This window comes from Pleurodeles waltl, chromosome 9, assembly GCF_031143425.1.
Source record: "Pleurodeles waltl isolate 20211129_DDA chromosome 9, aPleWal1.hap1.20221129, whole genome shotgun sequence".
NCBI classification, from domain to species: domain Eukaryota; kingdom Metazoa; phylum Chordata; class Amphibia; order Caudata; family Salamandridae; genus Pleurodeles; species Pleurodeles waltl.
The window spans coordinates 807,825,629-807,852,585 of record NC_090448.1 but is presented as its reverse complement, the minus strand read 5'-3'; the positions used below and the strand labels follow the sequence as shown (position 1 = coordinate 807,852,585).

At 46.0% G+C, this 26,957-nt stretch overlaps 1 protein-coding gene across 7 annotated transcripts in view; it reads left to right on the top strand.

The window, feature by feature from the left end:
• The window catches only part of DPF2 (double PHD fingers 2), a 225,313-nt gene that overhangs the window by 50,018 nt on the left and 148,338 nt on the right, over positions 1-26,957 (top strand). For 4 of the 7 annotated variants that reach the window (XM_069208067.1, XM_069208065.1, XM_069208064.1 and 1 more), the window contains exons 3-4: positions 4,192-4,299; positions 25,198-25,352. In XM_069208067.1, the coding sequence (XP_069064168.1) occupies positions 4,192-4,299; positions 25,198-25,352 (263 nt within the window). Of the gene's footprint in view, positions 1-4,191; positions 4,300-25,197; positions 25,404-26,957 lie in introns of all 7 variants that reach the window. The other 3 variants (XM_069208062.1, XM_069208061.1, XM_069208063.1) reach the window with 1 other exon arrangement.

Genomic DNA, 26,957 nt, shown 5'->3' with positions numbered 1-26,957 from the left:
TGATGTACTGTTAAACTAATTATTCTTTTGCGAGGTGCATTCCCGCCAGCTCAATCTTATTGGGTCGCTATCACACCCTTGAAGTGTGTGCACTGTAAGTGTGTCAAACATTTCGCCTCACCGTTTTAGAAAGTAAGCAGCAGCTACTGCTCTATACATCTCTGATCTACTATGCACCACTGCACTCTTTAACATTGCACTCTACGCCTCTTCACTGTACGTCACTTTACTCTGTTCTGCACCACTCTACTCTGTCAGTGCACTCTACCCCACCGTTGTGCACCACTGCACTATTCACCACTGCAGTCTACCCACTCAGTCTAGGCCACTCCACTCCACTCTGCACCACTCCCCTGTATGACCACTTTACTTTGGAAGATTGCACTCTATGCCACTGCACTCTATGCCATTACTTTGTGCCACTGCACTCTACCTTGCAGCACCCCACTCTACCCTGCACCACTCCTCTCTGAAACAAAGTAATGTATGCCACTGCATTCTACGCCTTTGCAATCTAATCTGCAACACTGTTATCCACACCTCTGTGCTCTACATCACTGCCTCTAGTCTTGTTTTTGTTTGCTGCTTCATTCATCAAATCCCCACCTTCCCACGTGTGCTCTCTGTCGCTCACCATGCCACCCAGCTCATCTCTCATTTCCCACATGCCTCACTACCTGTTTTATTGTTTTTCGTTACCCTCATCCTGCCTCAAACTCGGACACTTCCAGTGCCTTCCCAATCCCTGGTGCCCCTCCTTACACTGACTTCTTCCTCCCCATCCATTTCCATACCTGCTCCCCATGCCTTTCTTTTGCAGTCCAATTTAAATTTTTGGAGCGCCTAGCAGCAGCAATTTGCTTTTGGGCTGTTCTGTTTACATGATCTGCTTTTCTGCTCATATATATTGTTTTTGTATTTTGGCTCTCCAGGTGGGCCTCTGCCATTTTGCCACACTCATCTCATGCCAATCGCTTTTACTCATTTGGGGGCTTGCCTTTCAAAAATCCTTTGATGTCACTAGTAAATGCTTTATGTTCATCCCGCCTTGAGGCTGCTTTTTACCGTCTTGGGGACCAACCTTGTTACATGGATAATTACACGATTATCGCTATGTTTTACTGCGAGCAAACTCCTTTTTAGGTCGAGTGTAAGCATTCGACTTTGTGTATACTTTTAGTATACTTCTTATGCCTTGACGCAATTTCATTTGTTGGTTGCAGTGTCTTTTAAAAATCTTTGCTTGCTAGTGGTCAGTTCAGCCTTTCTTTTTATGTTTCATAGTAGTGACCAACTACAGTATTATTCCACTTTGCTTTCGTTTTCTGTTGCTGCGACTGACTACTTTTGTCATTTATTTGTTGCTGCCTCTTTGCTCTGGGTGTTTTAGGTTGGTAGCTGCCTGCGTTTTATTGCAGAATTTCGTTCCTCCCACCTCCTCTCAAGTCCCTGACATTTGGCTCTGGAAAGCCACAATATGCCCTTTCTTGAATGTAGCTGAACTTAGAAGCAAAGGTGTGAAACTTGTAGAGCCTGGCATCTGGAGCCTCTCTCCGGGGCCCCTGTGGACATCAGCACTCAGGGCATTGCTTATCTCCTTTATTGGGGCCATACATCTTCTCAGGCTTCTCTGCTATTGTTAACTTCATTATAACTCTGTTGTGATGTGAGGCAGGAAGGGTTGCAAGACTTTTCATTCTGTTAACATAAAAAGAAAATATTTTTCCAGCTTTATTTTCCAATTTCTGTTCAGACATTTACACAACTCGAGAGCGTGCAGTCATCTTCTCGTTTCCATTTGCTATCTTCATTTCACTCTGACTGTGTAGTCTGTTGCAATCGATGCACTACGCCTCATTATTAACTGTCACTCTGCTTTCCCTGTGTCTGTTTTCATTCACACTCTTGGACTCTCCCACCCTCTGTAAGGTTCTGTTGCTTTTCTGTTCACCTTTCTCCCCTCTGTCTCTGACTCTTTCTGCCACACTTTCAACTTTTCCTTTATTATCTGTTACTCTATTTCTGCTACAGCCCCCTTTCAGCGCTAATTTTCCCTGCCACTGTTTACCATTCACTAAAATATCTTGGTATGAGTAAATCTGCCATCCTACCGTTTATCCCATACCTTTCTGTCAAGTTCCTTCTCACCTCTTTTCTCTGGTACAGGTCACACGTGTAGCTAGATACCCATGGGGTGACGTCATTTGAATAGCAATATAGGGCATTTTACAACATGTTTTTTTAAATTCAATTCAAACCTGGACCTAGGAAAAATCCTTGTGAAATCCTCTACTAATAGAGACGCACTATAGACGGCTGTTCTCACTAAACACATTTCCTGCCAGCTGGCAAGTTATTGCTTGCTGTTTATCTCTGATATGAACTGCAGGTCACACATTTGAATCATGGTAACTCATCCTCCGGAGGCTCATAAGTACTCTTGAACTGGGTAACAGTAAAGCATATTTAGAGTGCTTTGAAATGTATTGTGAATCTCTGTGTGGAAAACATGGGGTTATCCACACACATTTCCCTCGAATGCTGAAAAATTACATTGTTCAACAACGTGTACTCATTCTTAATGTTTTCTGTTAAACAGAGAAATATTGTTTTGCTCAGTAACTCTGACTGCATAGAGAGCTACATTCTATACTCATCATATCTTCATGTACTTGTAGTTTTTTAATGTGAAAAGACGGAACTAAAATTTACAGAAAGTGAAGGCAAAAAATATTTCTGATATGGCAGCCTGGAATCTGTACACAATTTTAAATACATGAGGGAGAGCAGTTACAAATTCCGGAGTAACTGCCTTATGAAATGCACCACTTTAATTGTTTTTAAAAGCCACAACCACTTGAAATGTTTAAAAGTCCAGTGCAGTGGCCACTGGAATTATGTGGCAGCAAAGAAAGAATTATGAGGCAGAGTTGACCAATTTTTGTGGCAAGAAAAATCCAGTTATGAATGAATTCACAAGGCCAGTAGCTCTACCTCAAGCAAATGCGAGACCCATTGCATTGCAAATGCTTGTTCATTTATATTTACTTATACTTAATTTTATTATTTATAGCCATGCTGCAAAGCAGCCACGTTGTTGTACAGCATGGTTACAAATAATTGCCTGAGCCAATAGCTCTCATTGGCAAGACGTATTTGCTTTGACATTGCTTGTTAGTAGATGAAGATGTTCATACTCTTGTAGTTGGTCATTTAAGAGTATGGTGCATGTGAGGAACATTTAATTGACGTGGTTTGAGAACACCCCCCAAGGTTGCTATGTACAGGTGCACTTCCTGCTCTCCTAAGGTTAGCATTTCTACACAATCTTTATTAAACTGTTGCGTATGATAGGATTTTGGGATAATGTTCCCTCTCTCTATAATAGTCTTTTCCAAGAGTTTAGTCCTTTGTATCTAGTCTCCCTTTCAGAATTACTTCATTCTTTACACTTCCTGTGTATAACTATTTATAACTAGGTGCATTACAACAAGGGACATTGCACATTGAGCAGCCAATTATTGTTCCTACACCTACAGCATAATCTCCATACATCCAGCCAGGCAAAGTCACCTGGCACTAGACAGGTCCCTCTCTTTATTATTTAGCATTCAAGGCTGTCTGTTTTAATACTTTTGTTGACTATCTCATCCTTATGCCCAACTACCATGCTGTCAAATCGGGTTTGGAGCATAGCTTCAAAACTTACACATCACCTCATATTAAGCCTCCCAACACCCCATCAAAAATAGACTGTAAAAAGGGTGTCCATCAACCCAGTGTGAATCGATGTGTTTCAAGGCCTTCTCACAGGAATGAAGCACTGTTTAAAATAACTGAATTTTGTTAACCAAATAAAATGAGCATGAGAACTATAAGATGACCACAAAGATTGTTAAAGAAAGACAAAAGAAAATCTACAGCCAGATAAATTTGTTGTTCAGAAGGGTAATTCGGTTATGTACCATGGATCTTTTCACTGAAGGCATCCTCCACAGTATTATACTTTTATAATGCTAGCTCCTCATTTAAAGCAACAGCAGGAGTATTGTAAGGAGACAACTTAATTGTTCTGCAAATTGACCCGTCTTGAGCAATCTCTTGCTCTTTCTTGCTGTCTTATTGAAATCCAGGAGTATGTTCTGGATCATATTAGACACTGTCTTGACCACCATTGTTTTTGTTCCCTAGGTTTGTCGGCTGGTCAGCTCTACTCTTATCCATCCCGGCGCTGGAGAAAGAAACGACGGTCACATCCTCCTGAGGACCCCAGGCTCTCTTTCCCTCCTATTAAACCAGGTATTGAAGAGATACTGCAGAGTATGTTACGATGCAGATGGTGTCATGCCACTTAATATAATATTAGGTCTTGGTTTTGCAGTGCCTTGGTTAGTTTGTACTGTAATGGCATGTGGTGTTATTCAGTTTTTGTGTGTTTGAATGGTCAAGAGGGATGGCGATGAGATGGGGAAGTGGTGAGCATCTTGTGATGGGTTTGGTCGTTGGGGGCATGTAGGAGTCTTGTGAGCTGGATATTGGAAACTTGCTCTGCAGCCACTATCCCTATTTTTTACTGTTGCAAAGAGACGCCTTTTGGATGATCACCACCAAATTTCACTTTTTTATTTTTATTTTTAGGGCTCCCCTGCTGATAATCCTGAACTGCTATTCAGTGCCTAGTGTATATGCTTTAACCGCTAAAACATTTTGAAATTGGCTTAACATCTGTTTGGCATATTTAGCTTTACTTGAAGGCTGTATGGTGCAGAAATGTATCCATTGCATGAAAATTTGCATTTGTGGACTGTACCACCTATTTGTAGTGTAAACAGTGCTTCAGGCCAACCCTGTCAAATCACCTTTTTGACAGGTAGGAATACCTGATTTCAAATATCAAATAAGACACCCCTGTAGGAAGCTGGGTTTTGGTTGCAGTACACCCCCCACCACTTTTTGCCTAGTTTGTGATGAAACTTTGACTGAAGTGCACTGGGTTCCTTCTAACCAGGTTCCCAGTGTTCCTTCCCCAAAAACAAGACCCCTGGACACTTGATCCCCAAGTGGCCAGGATTTTAACACCTTTGTAAGCCCATAGTGAAAGGTACCTCTGGTACCTAGGGCATAGGTACTAATGAGTGTCCCTGAGAGCTGCAGCACAACAGTCTAAGGAATCCAGCACCAAACCCATGCACACTGCCATTGAAGGCTGTGTGAGAAGGTGGTCCAATAAGTGAAAACACAACATGGCACACAGCCTGTGAGCCATGCCACCTTATACTGTATATATTTTTTAAAGTACTTGTGCTGGACACTGGTCAACATGAGTTTCCCAGCTACATGACGGCTTTCCTGAAACTATGGATGTTTGGTTTCAAACATCTTGTATTAATAAGCCCTCACTGATTCCAGTAATTGGTTTGTTAATTAAGGCACCCAGAGGGCACCTGAGAGGTGCCCCCTAAAAAACTAACAACTACTGGTGTGCTGACTGACTAGTTTTAGCCAGCTGCCACCAACAGCCAGGTTTCTGACCCCAAGGGTGAGAGCCTTTGCTCTTGGGAGGTCAGAAACAAAGCCTTCCCTGGCAGGAGTGTTCCAAACGGGAAACATTGTTTACAATGATGCATTTACTATGAAATGCATTTACAACAATTCCATTACCACGAATATGCCTTTACCACACTATATATATATATATATATATATATATATATATATATATATATATATATATATGTGGTTTTTAAGTTTTAGAGTGCGTATGGGTTTTGGGGCGGTAAGGGCATTTTTAGGTTTTAAGGTGGGTCTGAGTTTTAGGGTAGTAGGAGTGTATTTAGGTTGGGTATGTCGCTTTGGAGTGGTAAGGGCAATTTTACGTTTTAGGGTGAATATGGGTTTTGGGGTGGTAAGGATATTTTTAGGGTGTTGATTTGGTGTAGGTTTTGGAGTTGTAAGGACATTTTTTTGGTTTTGGGGTGGGTATGGGTTTTGCGGTGGAAAGGACATTTTTTGGTTTTAGGGTGGGGATGGGATGGTGTGGTAAGGGCAGATTTAGGTTTTCGGGTGGATATTGAATTTAGGGTTGCAAGGACATTTTTAGGATGTAGGTTGGGATGGGTTTTGGGGTGTGTAAGGAAATGCCTCCTTGGCATGGTTGCCCCCTGACTTTTTGCCTTTGCTGATGCTATGTTTACAATTGAAAGTGTGCTGAGGCCTGCTAACCAGGCCCCAGCACCAGTGTTCTTTCCCTAACCTGTACTTTTGTATCCACAATTGGCAGACCCTGGCATCCAGATAAGTCCCTTGTAACTGGTACTTCTAGTACCAAGGGCCCTGATGCCAAGGAAGGTCTCTAAGGGCTGCAGCATGTCTTATGCCACCCTGGAGACCTCTCACTCAGCACAGACACACTGCTTGCCAGCTTGTGTGTGCTAGTGAGAACAAAACGAGTAAGTCGACATGGCACTCCCCTCAGGGTGCCATGCCAGCCTCTCACTGCCTATGCAAGTATAGGTCAGTCACCCCTCTAGCAGGCCTTACAGCCCTAAGGCAGGGTGCACTATACCATAGGTGAGGGTACCAGTGCATGAGCATGGTACCCCTACAGTGTCTACACAAAACCTTAGACATTGTAAGTGCAGGGTAGCCATAAGAGTATATGGTCTGGGAGTTTGTCAAACACGAACTCCACAGCACCATAATGGCTACACTGAAAACTGGGAAGTTTGGTATCAAACTTCTCAGCACAATAAATGCACACTGATGCCAGTGTACATTTTATTGCAAAATACACCCCAGAGGGCACCTTAGAGGTGCCCCCTGAAACTTAACCGACTGTCTGTGTAGGCTGACTAGTTCCAGCAGCCTGCCACACTAGAGACATGTTGCTGGCCCCATGGGGAGAGTGCCTTTGTCACTCTGAGGCCAGTAACAAAGCCTGCACTGGGTGGAGATGCTAACACCTCCCCAGGCAGGAGCTGTAACACCTGGCGGTGAGCCTCAAAGGCTCACCCCTTTGTCACAGCACCGCAGGACACTCCAGCAAGTGGAGTTGCCCGCCCCCTCTGGCCCCGGCCCCCACTTTTGGCGGCAAGGCCGGAGAAAATAATGAGAATAACAAGGAGGAGTCACTGGCCAGTCAGGACAGCCCCTAAGGTGTCCTGAGCTGAGGTGACTCTAACTTTTAGAAATCCTCCATCTTGCAGATGGAGGATTCCCCCAATAGGGTTAGGATTGTGACCCCCTCCCCTTGGGAGGAGGCACAAAGAGGGTGTACCCACCCTCAGGGCTAGTAGCCATTGGCTACTAACCCCCCAGACCTAAACACGCCCTTAAATTTAGTATTTAAGGGCTACCCTGAACCCTAGAAAATTAGATTCCTGCAACAACAAGAAGAAGGACTACCTAGCTGAAAACCCCTGCAGAGGAAGACCAGAAGACAACAACTGCCTTGGCTCCAGAAACTCACCGGCCTGTCTCCTGCCTTCCAAAGAACTCTGCTCCAGCGACGCCTTCCAAAGGGACCAGCGACCTCTGAATCCTCTGAGGACTGCCCTGCTTCGACGACGACAAGAAACTCCCGAGGACAGCGGACCTGCTCCAAAAAGACTGCAACTTTATCCAAAGGAGCAGCTTTAAAGACCCTGCAATCTCCCCGCAAGAAGCGTGAGACTTGCAACACTGCACCCAGCGACCCCGACTCGGCTGGTGGAGAACCAACACCTCAGGGAGGACCCCCGGACTACTCTACGACTGTGAGTACCAAAACCTGTCCCCCCTGAGCCCCCACAGCGCCGCCTGCAGAGGGAATCCCGAGGCTTCCCCTGACCGCGACTCTCTGAAACCTAAGTCCCGACGCCTGGAAAAGACCCTGCACCCGCAGCCCCCAGGACCTGAAGGACCGGACTTTCACTGCAGAAGTGACCCCCAGGAGTCCCTCTCCCTTGCCCAAGTGGAGGTTTCCCCGAGGAAGCCCCCCCTTGCCTGCCTGCAGCGCTGAAGAGATCCCTTGATCTCTCATTGACTTACATTGCGAACCCGACGCTTGTTCTAACACTGCACCCAGTCGCCCCCCCGCCGCTGAGGGTGAAATTTCTGTGTGGGCTTGTGTCCCCCCCGGTGCCCCACAAAACCCCCCTGATCTGCCCTCTGAAGACGCGGGTACTTACCTGCAAGCAGACCGGAACCGGGGCACCCCTTTCTCTCCATTGAAGCCTATGCGTTTTGGGCACCACTTTGAACTCTGCACCTGACCGGCCCTGAGCTGCTGGTGTGGTAACTTTGGGGTTGCTCTGAACCCCCAACGGTGGGCTACCTTGGACCAAGAACTGAACCCTGTAAGTGTCTTACTTACCTGGTAAAACTAACAAAAACTTACCTCCCCAGGAACTGTGAAAATTGCACTAAGTGTTCACTTTTAAACTAGCTATTTGTGAATAACTTGAAAAGTATACATGCAATTGAAATGATTCAAAGTTCCTAATGTACTTACCTGCAATACCTTTCAAACAAGATATTACATGTTAAATTTGAACCTGTGGTTCTTAAAATAAACTAAGAAAAGATATTTTTCTATACAAAACCTATTGGCTGGATTTGTCTCTGAGTGTGTGTACCTCATTTATTGTCTATGTGTATGTACAACAAATGCTTAACACTACTCCTTGGATAAGCCTACTGCTCGACCACACTACCACAAAATAGAACATTAGTATTATCTATTTTTACCACTATTTTACCTCTAAGGGGAACCCTTGGACTCTGTGCATGCTATTCCTTACTTTGAAATAGCACATACAGAGCCAACTTCCTACAGGGTGGTCAGAGCATTTTTAGGTTTTAGGGTGGGTATGGGTTTTGGGGTAGTAATGGCATTTTTAGGTTTTAGGGTGGGTATGGGTTTTGGGGTGGTAAAGGTATTTTTAGGTTTCAGGGTGGGGCTGGGTTTTTGTGTTTTAAGGGCTTTTTAGGGTTTATGGTGGGTATGGGTTTTGGGGTGCTAAGTACATTTTTAGGTTTTAGGGTGGTATGGGATTTAGGGTGGTATGGGAATTATTAGGGCTTAGGGTGGGTAGGGTTTGTGGGTGGCAACGTGTGTGTGTATATATGTGTATATATGTATATGTGTGTGTGTCTTCACCAGTTATGCTTTTACAACAACATTTTCGTGGTAAAAAAACTTTTGTTGTAAGTGCATTCGTTGTAATGACAGATGCGTTGTAATTACCTTGTTGTAAAGGCAATCTTGGAAATTGCATTAGTGGTTCCATCATACAACCGTTCCATCCCCCTTCCAACCGGATGACCTGCAAATCTGCATTCCAAAGCAGGAGGCTTCAAAGGAGCCCACCGCCTTTGGTATGCAGACCTGGCTTCCCTCAGAAGGGAGATGCTGACCTCCTGCCCCAGGGCCCACTTGGCACCTGGACATGTAGGAAAATGAGCTATGTAGGAGGTGTGTTGCACTTCCAGTCTGGACACACCTCTAGGGTGAGCGGCCTGACTTGTACACAACCTTAAAAATTCCACCATCTTGTGTCTGGTGGATTTGGGCATCCTGGAACTCAGTGATGCCCACTCCTTAAAGTAAGTGATCACCTAGGAGGCGTAGTGACACTAAGGGTAAGTAAGTAGCCCATTGGCTACTACCTTTCAATCCCCTTAGCGCCCCTACATTGAGTACTTAAGGGACCTCCTTATACCAGGACCTCAGATCTTTGTTGGACGCAAAAGGAGGAGTGTACAAGAAGCCTGCTGACCCAAGAACCGGTGAGCACAATGTATCTGGCACCAGCCTGCCTGCTGCAGCCGATCTTTGTGGAGCAACTGACCTGTCCCGTCGCTGCAGCCTCCAAGAAACTGGGAGAGCTGCCAGTGCTTCGCAAATCTCGAAGAACAACTCCCTTGGAGCAAAGGAGCTGCTTCCCTTTGTCTTTAGGCAACCAAAGAGGAACTGAGAGGGCACGGGACCACCAAAATCCGACGCCTGACATCACCACTGCACCCAAGCCACCTAGCCCAAGCTGAAGTTAGTCAACGGTATCAGCGTGGTTCCCAGGCCCTACAGAAACTAAGCCCACTTTGAGCTCACCCACTGTGGGCTTCCCGGCGTCTCTTGCAGCCTCTGTCTGCAGGCCCCTCAACCTTGGCGCTCTCCAGAGACGAAGACCTGACTGTCCACTATGCCTCTGCACCCAGACACCCCAGAGCGAGGATAAGAGGACAACTTGTGCCCCTACATACCTCTGGCTTTGGAGACATGAGTCCACTTGTTGGTTCGGTAGGACTGGACCCCTAGTCCACACCTGCAGTATATTTCTGTTGGCCCCCCACTACTGTGACCCGCCCCCTGGTGACAGAAACCCGACTGCCAAGGATACCTCTGCATCTGGATACCCTGGATGGAGAACAGGACCACTGGTGTCCCTACGCATTGCAAGAACTGAACTCCCTTGGTGGTTCACCCGGATTGGACTCCCAGTCCACCCCTGCAGCGACTTTGTAACCGAATCGCTCATCATTGACTTCAATGGGACACCCAAGGCCTTAACTCACCTCTGCACATGCCCCAGAGCCTCCCCAGGTGACCTGTTGGTGTGGCCTTGTAATTTGCCTATACTCACCTTAATTCCTGGAGAACAGTGATGTAAGTTCATGTGTAGCACTTGTTTGCCGTACATGTTTTCACTCCCATGGGGAACATTGCAGCTACAGAAACATGCACTGTTAACTTTTGAAAACTTTAAAAATTCATATCTTAAAGTATTCACCTGATCTCGAGGACCATGGTATCTAACTTAATATAAATGTTTGTGTTATTTTTATAAATTGGCGTCTGATTTCTTTGAGTGCTTGTCTCATGTACTGCCTATGTGTGTTCATTGCATGCTTAGCACTACCCTCTGATATGGCTAGCTGCTCGCCCACACTACCAAAAAAGAGAGCATTTGGGGTGTCATTTGTGCCTCTGTAGTTCCTCTGGGGGTTGCTTGGACTCCTAATACAGTGTACCTCTTTTTGGTCCACTATACAAAGAGCCAGCTTCCTCCAAACCCCTAAGTGCACCTTGCTGTCCAGAAGAAAGTGTATGTAGTATTTAAGAGTGGGACACGTGTGCTATAAGAAAACTACTCCAGCCACTAGGCCCAAAACAACTTTGCTACTCGTCAGGATGTAATTGACACATAGTAGAAGTCAAAGTAGAAATTTTACAGTTTAATCTATACTTTTTGACTTGTCCCTGATTCAGACTGTATTCAAAACTTTTATTTTTAATAAAAATCCAATCTAATGGTAAAGCTGGAATAAATATATGGGAAATGTAATGTTTACAAAGCTACCTTTACTTTCCCTGAAGTTGCTAGAGGCTTAATTTGCATTAGCTATTTAGTAAATGCCTGGCCTGTAATTGACTTGAATTAGGTGTAAAAGTGGTTTGAAAAAATGCTCTCACTGCAGAGACATTGGCCTGGGGGTGGGGGTGTTTTTTCTTACCTTGGCAAGGAGACCAGTTTGGGTGCAACCATAAAGTTAATTAACTTCAAAGAGGCCTGCCTTGTCACAAACAAATGTTAAAAGCCCCATCTTTGTCCCCATTGTCAGGCTGGCACCAAACCCACTGGGAAGAAAGCTACCCTTATAACTAGTTTGAATGACCATAGAAGAAGGGGCTGTTCATTACCCTTACCACACCTCTGGGTGAGCGGACTGGCTCTGCACATTGGGAGAAGGATTTCACCATTTTGGTCTCAAAGTGAGGAGCGCTTTGGCATTGTTTAAGTAGGTCCAACAGGAACTGCTGAAAAAGTGAGTAAGGTTGCTCCTGTGAATTTATAGTCCATTGGTTATGGAATGCCAGCCATAAATGTGGTACCCCAAGTTACTATCCTCATAACATTCTCTGGACCTGTGTAAGATCAGAAGAGGACTGAACCCGCTGTCTGTGGCCTGAGAGGGGTCCTAAAGGAGTGGACCTGCACCCTCTTGTACCCATAATAAGGAGGTGAACTCCAAGGGTCAGTTAGGTGGCCTCCTGTGTGGCTACATATACACAAAAGCTGCACGAGGCCTTTTCCTGGAAATACCCAGCTGTCCAGTGGCAAGTGGACCTGGAGTGGACTTTGCTGCTGGCCTAAGCCACACACCCTAAGAGGCTGCCAGTGCCCTCCCCTGAGGTTCCAGGGGATTAGAAATTTACTCCTGTGGTTGTTGGGACACCAGAAGAAAGTTTGGAAACTTTTGGAAACTTTTTTCCCTGAGCTTCAGAAGGACCCTTTGGAAAAAAATGTCTGACTGGCAGCTCCAAAAGATTTGACTGAATTTAATTAAGCTTTGTCCTGAAGAAGGCTCTCAGCACCTCAGAAAAACAACTAAATTCCTTTCTGTGTTGGGACTTAAAGCATGTTCTGGGCCAAACCTCCAGAGCTTCTGTGCTCCTTTCAGGTATCTGGCCTTCCGTTTCACGATGGCAGCTACAATGTCTGCAGCTGCCCTCTTAGGAAGGGTTTTTCTTCTGAAAAAGTAACAATGTCCCTTTCCTCGTTGGTACTTAAAAACTTTTTCAAACTTCTTGACTTTCAGACTTGCACTAGGACCAATCCACTTGTTGTACTCCACCAAGGCTCATATACAGTCAGCCTCAAATTTGTTACTAGGCCCTGGTCTACAGCTTCAATAGGCCATCATTGGCGCCTTGTGCTTTTTGGCTGTGTTTCCACTTAAATCTTTAAAAATTCATATCTCCGGTTTCCCATATTGAATATTTTGAAATAGGGTCTTATTTTACTCATAAAAACTTTCTCCTTTATTTTAAAATTGGTTGTCAATTTTTATTGTTTTTTGTGTGACTTTTTCTATTGTGTATGTATTGCTTAAATGCTTTACACCGGGCTTCTCCGACGAGTAGCTTGTAAGCGACTGGTAGCTCTTCAGCTACTTTTAAGTATTTCCTCTGTGAGCAGCCCAGCCTACTGAATTGGAAGACGTTGTTTAGTCAAATTAATATATGTGTGCCAATTTTTTTTTTTAGTTTGAGACAATAATGTGCATATCTTCATAACTCATAAGCTTATGTTTGACGAAAAGTGGTTGAATTTTCGAAATATAGTAAAAGCTGAAAGACCGTGCAGTGCTGTAGGGACTTTCTTTTCTTATTATTACCTTTGATGCCGGGATTAATTGCAGCTATGGGTGTTATGTATTACCCCTATAGAGGCATTCCAGTTTGATAAAGCCTTTTTTGCGTTTCTACTTTCAACTCTGCCTGAAGCACAGAGGTGATCACTGCTGACTATCTTGAACAGAGTGGGATAACTAATGTAATCTTGTCAGATGCGGTCACTGTTAAAACCCTAATATTAATAGCTCGGTGTAGGAAGTTGGCTCTGTATGTGCTATTTCAAAGTAAGGAATAGCATGCACAGAGTCCAAGGGTTCCCCTTAGAGGTAAAATAGTGGTAAAAATAGATAATACTAATGCTCTATTTTGTGGTAGTGTGGTCGAGCAGTAGGCTTATCCAAGGAGTAGTGTTAAGCATTTGTTGTACATACACATAGACAATAAATGAGGTACACACACTCAGAGACAAATCCAGCCAATAGGTTTTTGTATAGAAAAATATCTTTTCTTAGTTTATTTTAAGAACCACAGGTTCAAATTCTACATGTAATATCTCATTCGAAAGGTATTGCAGGTAAGTACTTTAGGAACTTTAAATCATAAAAATTGCATGTATACTTTTCAAGTTATTGACAAATAGCTGTTTTAAAAGTGGACACAGTGCAATTTTCACAGTTCCTAGGGGAGGTAAGTATTTGTTAGGTTAACCAGGTAAGTAGGACACTTACAGGGCTTAGTTCTTGGTCCAAAGTAGCCCACCGTTGGGGGTTCAGAGCAACCCCAAAGTTACCACACCAGCAGCTCAGGGCCGGTCAGGTGCAGAGTTCAAAGTGGTGCCCAAAACACATAGGCTTCAATGGAGAAGGGGGTGCCCCGGTTCCAGTCTGCCAGCAGGTAAGTACCTGCGTCTTCGGAGGGCAGACCAGGGGGGTTTTGTAGGGCACCGGGGGGGACACAAGCCCACACAGGAATTTCACCCTCAGCGGCGCGGGGGCAGCCGGGTGCAGTGTTAGAACAAGCGTTGGGTTTGTAGTGTTAGTCTATGGGAGATCTAGGGATCTCTTCAGCGCTGCAGGCAGGCAAGGGGGGGGTTCCTCGGGGAAACCTCCACTTGGGCAAGGGAGAGGGACTCCTGGGGGTCACTTCTCCAGTGAAAGTCCGGTCCTTCAGGTCCTGGGGGCTGCGGGTGCAGGGTCTTTTCCAGGCGTCGGGACTTAGGTTTCAGAGAGTCGCGGTCAGGGGAAGCCTCGGGATTCCCTCTGCAGGCGGCGCTGTGGGTGCTCAGGGGGGACAGGTTTGTGTACTCACAGTATCAGAGTAGTCCTGGGGTCCCTCCTGAGGTGTCGGATCTCCACCAGCCGAGTCGGGGTCGCCGGGTGCAGTGTTGCAAGTCTCACGCTTCTTGCGGGGAGCTTGCAGGGTTCTTTCAAGGCTGCTGGAAACAAAGTTGCAGCCTTTCTTGGAGCAGGTCCGCTGTCCTCGGGAGTTTCTTGTCTTTTCGAAGCAGGGACAGTCCTCAGAGGATGTCGAGGTCGCTGGTCCCTTTGGAAGGCGTCGCTGGAGCAGGATCTTTGGGAGGCAGGAGACAGGCCGGTGAGTTTCTGGAGCCAAGGCAGTTGTCGTCTTCTGGTCTTCCTCTGCAGGGGTTTTCAGCTAGGCAGTCCTTCTTCTTGTAGTTGCAGGAATCTAATTTTCTAGGGTTCAGGGTAGCCCTTAAATACTAAATTTAAGGGCGTGTTTAGATCTGGGGAGTTAGTAGCCAATGGCTACTAGCCCTGAGGGTGGGTACACCCTCTTTGTGCCTCCTCCCAAGGGGAGGGGGTCACAATCCTAACCCTATTGGGGGAATCCTCCATCTGCAAGATGGAGGATTTCTAAAAGTTAGAGTCACTTCAGCTCAGGACACCTTAGGGGCTGTCCTGACTGGCCAGTGACTCCTCCTTGTTGCTTTCTTTGTTCCCTCCAGCCTTGCCGCCAAAAGTGGGGGCCGTGGCCGGAGGGGGCGGGCAACTCCACTAAGCTGGAGTGCCCTGCTGGGCTGTGACAAAGGGGTGAGCCTTTGAGGCTCACCGCCAGGTGTCACAGCTCCTGCCTGGGGGAGGTGTTAGCATCTCCACCCAGTGCAGGCTTTGTTACTGGCCTCAGAGTGACAAAGGCACTCTCCCCATGGGGCCAGCAACATGTCTCTGGTGTGGCAGGCTGCTGGAACTAGTCAGCCTACACAGACAGTCGGTTAAGTTTCAGGGGGCACCTCTAAGGTGCCCTCTGGGGTGTATTTTGCAATAAAATGTACACTGGCATCAGTGTGCATTTATTGTGCTGAGAAGTTTGATACCAAACTTCCCAGTTTTCAGTGTAGCCATTATGGTGCTGTGGAGTTCGTGTTTGACAGACTCCCAGACCATATACTCTTATGGCTACCCTGCACTTACAATGTCTAAGGTTTTGTTTAGACACTGTAGGGGTACCATGCTCATGCACTGGTACCCTCACCTATGGTATAGTGCACCCTGCCTTAGGGCTGTAAGGCCTGCTAGAGGGGTGTCTTACCTATACTGCGTAGGCAGTGAGAGGCTGGCATGGCACCCTGAGGGGAGTGCCATGTCGTCTTACTCGTTTTGTCCTCACTAGCACACACAAGCTGGCAAGCAGTGTGCCTGTGCTGAGTGAGAGGTCTCCAGGGTGGCATAAGACATGCTGCAGCCCTTAGAGACCTTCCTTGGCATCAGGGCCCTTGGTACCAGAAGTACCAGTTACAAGGGACTTATCTGGATGCCAGGGTCTGCCAATTGTGGATACAAAAGTACAGGTTAGGGAAAGAACACTGGTGCTGGGGCCTGGTTAGCAGGCCTCAGCACACTTTCAATTGTAAACATAGCATCAGCAAAGGCAAAAAGTCAGGGGGCAACCATGCCAAGGAGGCATTTCCTTACACAACCCCCCCCCAAACGAAAGAGGATGAGACTAACCTTTCCCAAGAGAGTCTTCATTTTCTAAGTGGAAGAACCTGGAAAGGCCATCTGCATTGGCATGGGCAGTCCCAGGTCTGTGTTCCACTATAAAGTCCATTCCCTGTAGGGAGATGGACCACCTCAACAGTTTAGGATTTTCACCTTTCATTTGCATCAGCCATTTGAGAGGTCTGTGGTCAGTTTGAACTAGGAAGTGAGTCCCAAAGAGGTATGGTCTCAGCTTCTTCAGGGACCAAACCACAGCAAAGGCCTCCCTCTCAATGGCACTCCAACGCTGCTCCCTGGGGAGTAACCTCCTGCTAATGAAAGCAACAGGCTGGTCAAGGCCATCATCATTTGTTTGGGACAAAACTGCGCCTATCCCATGTTCAGAGGCATCTGTCTGCACAATGAACTGCTTAGAATAATCTGGAGCTTTTAGAACTGGTGCTGAGCACATTGCTTGTTTCAGGATGTCAAAGGCCTGTTGGCATTCCACAGTCCAGTTCACTTTCTTGGGCATTTTCTTGGAGGTGAGTTCAGTGAGGGCTGTCACAATGGATCCATATCCCTTCACAAACCTCCTGTAATACCCAGTCAAGCCAAGGAATGCCCTGACTTGAGTCTGGGTTTTTGGAGCTACCCAGTCCAGAATAGTCTGGATCTTGGGTTGGAGTGGCTGAACTTGGCCTCCACCTACAAGGTGGCCCAAGTAAACCACAGTTCCCTGCCCCATCTGGCATTTGGATGCCTTGATAGAGAGGCCTGCAGATTGCAGGGCCTTCAAAACCTTCTTCAGGTGGACCAGGTGATCCTGCCAGGTGGAGCTAAAGACAGCAATATCATCAAGATAAGCTGTGCTAAAGGACTCCAAGCCAGCAAGGACTTGATTCACCAACCTTTGGAAGGTGGCAGGGGCATTCTTTAAACCAAAGGGCATAACAGTAAACTGATAATGCCCATCAGGTGTGGAGAATGCTGTTTTCTCTTTTGCTCCAGGTGCCATTTTTATTTGCCAGTACCCTGCTGTCAAGTCAAAGGTACTTAAGAATTTGGCAGCACCTAATTTATCTATGAGCTCATCAGCTCTAGGAATTGGATGAGCATCTGTCTTGGTGACAGAATTGAGCCCTCTGTAGTCCACACAAAACCACATCTCTTTCTTTCCATCTTTGGTGTGAGGTTTGGGGACTAAGACCACTGGGCTAGCCCAGGGGCTGTCAGAGCGCTCAATTACTCCCAATTCCAGCATCTTGTGGACTTCCACCTTGATGCTTTCCTTAACATGGTCAGATTGTCTAAAGATTTTGTTCTTGACAGGCATGCTGTCTCCTGTGTCCACATCATGGGTACACAGGGGTGTCTGACCAGGGGTTAAGGAGAAGAGTTCAGGAAACTGTTGTAGGACTCTCCTACAATCAGCTTGCTGTTGGCCAGAGAGGGTGTCTGAGTAGATCACTCCATCTACTGAGCCATCTTTTGGGTCTGATGACAGAAGATCAGGGAGAGGTTCACTCTCTGCCTCCTGATCCTCATCTGTTACCATCAACAGATTTACATCAGCCCTGTCATGGAAGAGCTTAAGGCGGTTCACATGGATCACCCTCTTGGGGCTCCTGCTTGTGCCCAGGTCCACCAGGTAGGTGACCTGACTCTTCCTTTCTAGCACTGGGTAAGGGCCACTCCATTTGTCCTGGAGTGCCCTGGGAGCCACAGGCTCCAGAACCCAGACTTTCTGCCCTGGTTGGAACTCAACCAGTGCAGCCTTTTGGTCATACCAAAACTTCTGGAGCTGTTGGCTGGCCTCAAGGTTTTTGGTTGCCTTTTCCATGTACTCTGCCATTCTAGAGCGAAGGCCAAGTACATAGTCCACTATGTCTTGTTTAGGCTCATGAAGAGGTCTCTCCCAGCCTTCTTTAACAAGAGCAAGTGGTCCCCTTACAGGATGACCAAACAGAAGTTCAAAGGGTGAGAATCCTACTCCCTTCTGTGGCACCTCTCTGTAAGCGAAAAGCAGACATGGCAAGAGGACATCCCATCTCCTTTTGAGCTTTTCTGGGAGCCCCATGATCATGCCTTTTAATGTCTTGTTGAATCTCTCAACTAAGCCATTAGTTTGTGGATGGTATGGTGTAGTGAATTTGTAAGTCACTCCACACTCATTCCACATGTGTTTTAGGTATGCTGACATGAAGTTGGTACCTCTGTCAGACACCACCTCCTTAGGGAAACCCACTCTGGTAAAGATACCAATGAGGGCCTTGGCTACTGCAGGGGCAGTAGTCGACCTAAGGGGAATAGCTTCAGGATACCTAGTAGCATGATCCACTACTACTAGGATGTACATATTTCCTGAGGCTGTGGGAGGTTCCAGTGGACCAACTATGTCCACACCCACTCTTTCAAAGGGGACCCCCACCACTGAAAGTGGAATGAGGGGGGCCTTTGGGTGCCCACCTGTCTTACCACTGGATTGACAGGTGGGACAGGAGAGGCAAAACTCCTTAACCTTCTGGGACATATTGGGCCAGTAGAAGTGGTTGACTAACCTCTCCCACGTCTTGGTTTGTCCCAAATGCCCAGCAAGGGGAATATCATGGGCTAAGGTCAGAATAAACTCTCTGAACGACTGAGGCACTACCACTCTCCTAGTGGCACCAGGTTTGGGGTCTCTGGCCTCAGTGTACAGGAGTCCATCTTCCCAATAGACCCTATGTGTTCCATTTTTCTTGCCCTTGGACTCTTCAGCAGCTTGCTGCCTAAGGCCTTCAAGAGAGGGACAGGTTTCTTGTCCCTTACACAGCTCCTCCCTTGAGGGTCCCCCTGGGCCTAAGAGCTCAACCTGATAAGGTTCAAGTTCCAAAGGCTCAGTTCCCTCAGAGGGCAGAACTTCTTCCTGAGAAGAGAGGTTCCCTTTTTCTGACTGTGTTGCAGTTGGTTTCCCAACTGACTTTCCTTTTCTCTTGGTAGGCTGGGCCATTTTTCCAGACTCCAGCTCTACTTTTTCACCCTGTGCCTTGCATTGTGCTCTTGTTTTTACACACACCAGTTCAGGGATACCCAGCATGGCTGCATGGGTTTTTAGTTCTACCTCAGCCCATGCTGAGGACTCCAGGTCATTTCCAAGCAGACAGTCTACTGGGATGTTTGAGGAGACCACCACCTGTTTCAGGCCATTGACCCCTCCCCATTCTAAAGTTACCATTGCCATGGGATGTGCTTTAGTTTGATTGTCAGCATTGGTGACTGTATAAGTTTTTCCAGTCAGGTATTGGCCAGGGGAAACCAGTTTTTCTGTCACCATGGTGACACTGGCACCTGTATCCCTCAGGCCCTCTACACTTGTCCCATTAATAAAGAGCTGCTGCCTGTATTTTTGCATGTTAGGGGGCCAGGCAGCTAGTGTGGCTAAATCCACCCCACCCTCAGAGACTAGAGTAGCTTCAGTGTGGACCCTGATTTGCTCTGGGCACACTGTTGATCCCACTTGGAGACTAGCCATTCCAGTGTTACCTGGATTGGAGTTTGGAGTGGAACTTTTCTTGGGACAGGCCTTGTCTCCAGTTTGGTGTCCAGACTGACTACAGTTTCGACACCAGGCCTTTTTGGGATCAAAGTTTTTACCCTTGTACCCAGGATTGGTTTGTGAAGAGGCTCTGGGCCCACCCTCCTGTGCAGGTTTTTGGGGGCCTTTAGAAGACTCTTGACTATTTTTATTTTTGGCTGTCTCACCACCTTTCCCCTGGGGAGGTTTTGTGACCCCTTTCTTTTGGTCACCCCCTGTGGAAGTTTTGGACACCCTAGTCTTGACCCAATGGTCCGCCTTCTTTCCCAATTCTTGGGGAGAAATTGGTCCTAGGTCTACCAGATGCTGATGCAGTTTATCATTGAAACAATTACTTAACAGGTGTTCTTTTACAAACAAATTGTACAGCCCATCATAATTACTTACACCACTGCCTTGAATACAACCATCTAGTGTTTTTACTGAGTAGTCTACAAAGTCAACCCAGGTCTGGCTCGAGGATTTTTGAGCCCCCCTGAATCTAATCCTATACTCCTCAGTGGAGAATCCAAAGCCCTCAATCAGGGTACCCTTCATGAGGTCATAAGATTCTGCATCTTTTCCAGAGAGTGTGAGGAGTCTATCCCTACACTTTCCTGTGAACATTTCCCAAAGGAGAGCACCCCAGTGAGATCTGTTCACTTTTCTGGTTACACAAGCCCTCTCAAAAGCTGTGAACCATTTGGTGATGTCATCACCATCTTCATATTTAGTTACAATCCCTTTAGGGATTTTCAACATGTCAGGAGAATCTCTGACCCTATTTATGTTGCTGCCACCATTGATGGGTCCTAGGCCCATCTCTTGTCTTTCCCTCTCTATGGCTAGGATCTGTCTTTCCAAAGCCAATCTTTTGGCCATCCTGGCTAACTGGATGTCCTCTTCACTGGAGTTATCCTCAGTGATTTCAGAGGTGTTGGTCTCTCCTGTGAGGGAACCAGCATCTCTGACTATTATTTTTGGAGTCAGGGTTTGAGGGACCCTGTTCTCCCTAGATAGGAGTGGTAGGGGGGAATTTTCCTCCAAGTCACTATCCTCTTCCTCTGAGTTGCCACCCTCAGAGGGGTTGGCCTTTTCAAACTCTGCCAAAAGCTCCTGGAGCTGTATTTTGGTAGGTTTGGGGCCCATTGTTATTTTCTTTATTTTACAGAGTGACCTTAGCTCCCTCATTTTAAGATGGAGGTAAGGTGTGGTGTCGAGTTCCACCACAGTCACATCTGTGCTAGACATTTTGCTTCTAAAAGTTGGAATACTTTTTAGGAATCTAAAACTGGTTCTAGAATCTAATTCAAACTTTTACAAACTTTTAAACTCTAAAAGAAATGCTAAACAGGATCTAACACAAGGCCCTAGCAGGTCTTTTAAGAATTTAGTAAACTTTTCAAATTGCAAAAATCAATTTCTAATGACAATTTTGGAATTTGTCGTGTGATCAGGTATTGGCTGAGTAGTCCAGCAAATGCAAAGTCTTGTACCCCACCGCTGATCCACCAATGTAGGAAGTTGGCTCTGTATGTGCTATTTCAAAGTAAGGAATAGCATGCACAGAGTCCAAGGGTTCCCCTTAGAGGTAAAATAGTGGTAAAAATAGATAATACTAATGCTCTATTTTGTGGTAGTGTGGTCGAGCAGTAGGCTTATCCAAGGAGTAGTGTTAAGCATTTGTTGTACATACACATAGACAATAAATGAGGTACACACACTCGGAGACAAATCCAGCCAATAGGTTTTTGTATAGAAAAATATCTTTTCTTAGTTTATTTTAAGAACCACAGGTTCAAATTCTACATGTAATATCTCATTCGAAAGGTATTGCAGGTAAGTACTTTAGGAACTTTAAATCATAAAAATTGCATGTATACTTTTCAAGTTATTGACAAATAGCTGTTTTAAAAGTGGACACTTAGTGCAATTTTCACAGTTCCTAGGGGAGGTAAGTATTTGTTAGGTTAACCAGGTAAGTAGGACACTTACAGGGCTTAGTTCTTGGTCCAAAGTAGCCCACCGTTGGGGGTTCAGAGCAACCCCAAAGTTACCACACCAGCAGCTCGGGGCCGGTCAGGTGCAGAGTTCAAAGTGGTGCTCAAAACACATAGGCTTCAATGGAGAAGGGGGTGCCCCGGTTCCAGTCTGCCAGCAGGTAAGTACCCGCGTCTTCGGAGGGCAGACCAGGGGGGTTTTGTAGGGCACCGGGGGGGACACAAGCCCACACAGGAATTTCACCCTCAGCGGCGCGGGGGCAGCCGGGTGCAGTGTTAGAACAAGCGTCGGGTTTGTAGTGTTAGTCTATGGGAGATCTAGGGATCTCTTCAGCGCTGCAGGCAGGCAAGGGGGGGGTTCCTCGGGGAAACCTCCACTTGGGCAAGGGAGAGGGACTCCTGGGGGTCACTTCTCCAGTGAAAGTCCGGTCCTTCAGGTCCTGGGGGCTGCGGGTGCAGGGTCTTTTCCAGGCGTCGGGACTTAGGTTTCAGAGAGTCGCGGTCAGGGGAAGCCTCGGGATTCCCTCTGCAGGCGGCGCTGTGGGTGCTCAGGGGGGACAGGTTTGTGTACTCACAGTATCAGAGTAGTCCTGGGGTCCCTCCTGAGGTGTCGGATCTCCACCAGCCGAGTCGGGGTCGCCGGGTGCAGTGTTGCAAGTCTCACGCTTCTTGCGGGGAGCTTGCAGGGTTCTTTCAAGGCTGCTGGAAACAAAGTTGCAGCCTTTCTTGGAGCAGGTCCGCTGTCCTCGGGAGTTTCTTGTCTTTTCGAAGCAGGGGCAGTCCTCAGAGGATGTCGAGGTCGCTGGTCCCTTTGGAAGGCGTCGCTGGAGCAGGATCTTTGGGAGGCAGGAGACAGGCCGGTGAGTTTCTGGAGCCAAGGCAGTTGTCGTCTTCTGGTCTTCCTCTGCAGGGGTTTTCAGCTAGGCAGTCCTTCTTCTTGTAGTTGCAGGAATCTAATTTTCTAGGGTTCAGGGTAGCCCTTAAATACTAAATTTAAGGGCGTGTTTAGATCTGGGGGGTTAGTAGCCAATGGCTACTAGCCCTGAGGGTGGGTACACCCTCTTTGTGCCTCCTCCCAAGGGGAGGGGGTCACAATCCTAACCCTATTGGGGGAATCCTCCATCTGCAAGATGGAGGATTTCTAAAAGTTAGTCACTTCAGCTCAGGACACCTTAGGGGCTGTCCTGACTGGCCAGTGACTCCTCCTTGTTGCTTTCTTTGTTCCCTCCAGCCTTGCCGCCAAAAGTGGGGGCCGTGGCCCGAGGGGGCGGGCAACTCCACTAAGCTGGAGTGCCCTGCTGGGCTGTGACAAAGGGGTGAGCCTTTGAGGCTCACCGCCAGGTGTCACAGCTCCTGCCTGGGGGAGGTGTTAGCATCTCCACCCAGTGCAGGCTTTGTTACTGGCCTCAGAGTGACAAAGGCACTCTCCCCATGGGGCCAGCAACATGTCTCTGGTGTGGCAGGCTGCTGGAACTAGTCAGCCTACACAGACAGTCGGTTAAGTTTCAGGGGGCACCTCTAAGGTGCCCTCTGGGGTGTATTTTGCAATAAAATGTACACTGGCATCAGTGTGCATTTATTGTGCTGAGAAGTTTGATACCAAACTTCCCAGTTTTCAGTGTAGCCATTATGGTGCTGTGGAGTTCGTGTTTGACAGACTCCCAGACCATATACTCTTATGGCTACCCTGCACTTACAATGTCTAAGGTTTTGTTTAGACACTGTAGGGGTACCATGCTCATGCACTGGTACCCTCACCTATGGTATAGTGCACCCTGCCTTAGGGCTGTAAGGCCTGCTAGAGGGGTGTCTTACCTATACTGCATAGGCAGTGAGAGGCTGGCATGGCACCCTGAGGGGAGTGCCATGTCGTCTTACTCGTTTTGTCCTCACTAGCACACACAAGCTGGCAAGCAGTGTGCCTGTGCTGAGTGAGAGGTCTCCAGGGTGGCATAAGACATGCTGCAGCCCTTAGAGACCTTCCTTGGAATCAGGGCCCTTGGTACCAGAAGTACCAGTTACAAGGGACTTATCTGGATGCCAGGGTCTGCCAATTGTGGATACAAAAGTACAGGTTAGGGAAAGAACACTGGTGCTGGGGCCTGGTTAGCAGGCCTCAGCACACTTTCAATTGTAAACATAGCATCAGCAAAGGCAAAAAGTCAGGGGGCAACCATGCCAAGGAGGCATTTCCTTACACTCGGCATGATTTTCATTGAGCTTAAGTAGTCCTTACAGAAAAGGTTGGAAACCCCTGATTTACACATTGCTTTGGTTTAAGCTTGTCTGCTTTGTGTCGCTTTACCAGAGATGGAGCACAGGTTTATTTTATTTGCATAACTTCTAACCGGCGGTGGCCTTATCTTTTGACATGGCCACTTGTTCACCTCAAATAATAATCCATTTTCCTGCACTTCATTTTTGTGTAATAGAGGTTGTTTCACTATAGCCTTGCTGCATGTGTTCTTTACGTAAGAGATGATTCCAGTGCTGTAACTTTGCTTGTCCTAGGCATTTGCCACTTCATGCCTTCCACACATGGTGAATGGTTTCTCTACCACTTGAAATAATGATTTACTCTTAGAAGACCTTTTTTCCAATTCTTCTCTTGGGATGAAAGGCTGATTACTTTCTTGCCATGAACATATTTTGTTTTACTATTCACATTTTACTACTATTGCAAATTTATGCGAACTTCAGGCAGTTCTTAAATCACCAATAGAATTTTCAGAATTTAAAAGAGTACCTACCATTTTACATGTTTTTTCTTGCCTGATGCCCTCAATTCTAAACTACCTGCTAATTAGGCATTAACATAAGAAATATGAAATTAAGTATGTGATGGAAAGAGATGTTGCTAGGGACCTTATACTGTGGATGCAAGCTAACTCTGAAACTCAAGTCTAGTCTTTAAACAACAGAGATGCACTGGATTTCAAATGTGCACTTTGTATTGCAAGATGCACATACGTGTCGGGTTTTTTTCTACAGTAAAACATTGTTTAATAAAAAAACTGTTCTATACTGAGTATTAGAAAAGATTGTTTTACTGAAAAGGTATCACCTGCTTCCATGCAAGACAACAACATTGATAAGTGGTGAATCGTCATAAGAATAATATCTGTTGAATGTGTATAGTTTTATTTCACAAGAGACCTTTGTATTTTCTTTGCCATTGGATTCCCATCATATGCCAGAATGCAGGTGTGTGCCATAAACGTGACTTCTAATTAATTAAATACCACATTATGTCTTTACTTGCCATATAATTTGCCGTCCTTTGCTGCATGAATTTGTCAACCATTCACATTATTGCAGTGGTTCCGATTATAATTATTTTAAAGTGAACTGTTCAAACATTTTTTTCAACCAGCTTCAAGCAATGTCTTGTTGCTGCTCTTTCTGGGATAATTGAACTGGTCCTTTGAGGAGATAATGGGAAACTTATTCTGAATTGTGTAGGTGCCTCATGGTTGTGTAAGACAAGATTGAGCAGCTTTTGACAATGCTATGACTACTCTGATTGTGTTTAAAGTCTGCTTTCCTACTGAATGGTGTGCTTATTATATTTTCTTACTTCTTCAGAGATCGACCAGACAGTGAAGAAGGAGGGTTTAACCCCGCAGGATGGTAGTAGCCTGGAGGCCCTTCTGCGCACTGAGCCCCAGGAGAAAAGAGAGATCCCTCGGGACGAGGATAGCCTTGGCGAGTTCCCCATTGTCAGCAGCCGCACGCGCAAGGTACATCTGCGCCAGGGCGTTCAGGAGTATGTTGCGCGTGGGAGCTTCATGGTAAAAACTCAATGATCTGTTAACCCACTCCTCCTTTTTCTAATCTCTTCTCTTGATTCATTCTGCCATCTTTAACATTCATTGTACATAAAGCTACCTAAAGGAATGACATTTCCTAAGTCTTCCGAGAAAGTACCTAGTCTCTTCCCTAATGGGATCTTTAAGCTTCTTTCTCTTTTGAGAGCCCATGTTTCAAATGTTTTTATACATCTTTTAAATTGTTCAAATGTTGATTTGGTAAATGAAAATCTTTAATTTCTAAATCTCTATTAAAATTGAAACCCACAATTGCATGTTTGCATGTAAAATAAACTTTCTAATGCCTTCCTTTTGCTTTCATGATTTCCCAGATCAAACAACCCTAATCAGCTCTTATTCTCCCCATCTTGGGAAAATGTAAAGGCCACCGTGGATTTACCATTATGGTTTCCATGTGAAGTGTAGGTACCCCTGAGAACATCAGAGTAGCTCTTCCAGTTATCATTTTTAAGATAGCTTTCAGATTTATCTTTGCATGATGCTTATTCACTTGTTATTCTCTTATTTCCACGCACATCCTGTGCAGGACCAAACACCTTATCTTGTCTTATTCTGGTTGATTGAGTGGGTCATTACCATACTCACCTTCTTTTGGAAAACGAGACAACTAGAGATGCTTCTTTGACTCATTCTCCTGCACTTGGAGGCACCAAGGAAATCATATGGCTATTAGATGTCAGTTTAATTATGAGGGATACGTATTTAGGGAGGTGATGGCCCGTTGTTATCCCGAACCCTGCAGACAAAACAACTTTTCATACAAGATGAGCACCACTACCAAAATGAAACTGATGTGAGTATCTTATATTACTAACCCTACTTCACTTTTTAAAGCTTGGATGCAGCTGTAGTTCAGTAGTATGATATTTTTGAATTTGAAAGTGTTATATTTTCAAAATGTAATAGGATTGGGTAGGGTACTAGTAGGCATAGTACATTGCCCTAATGAAAGGGACTGTGCGAGGCTTTAGCAAGGGGTGTGTGGTGTTCCTGCATCTTTCCAAGGTGAAAAGTACAGCAGTTTCCTGTTTCATTGAAGCCTTGGATGGGTAGAGAGGGGAGTTCTGCTCGGCTCCTGTCTCCCCCTGGCTCGACCGAATAAAGAAAAGCAGGCTAGCAGAGTCCTAGGAGAATCATGGGCTGGCTTCAGCCTTCTTTCACATCTGTTGCTGTGAATGTTCAACAGTTAACAGCTGTGGTTCTGTGTGTGAGCTGTGGTTGTGTGTGTGACTGTTAACTGTTGAATAGTCAGAGCAACATTTGTGAAACAAATGCTTCAAATTCGCTGGGGGATTACTACTCCCCTTGCCTCCAGTAGGCATGTTTTTGTTTAGTTAGGACATTATGCCCTCATGGGGCACAATGTCCTAATAGCGGGCTACACCTGCCATTAAAGGCCAACTTCCTTGCTACATCGGGGTATAAGGTTATATCATAGTCTGTAGTGTATCTAAATATAATACTCTATTTATGTTATGTCTGGCAAAAATGTACTCTTATCTGAAACGATAATTA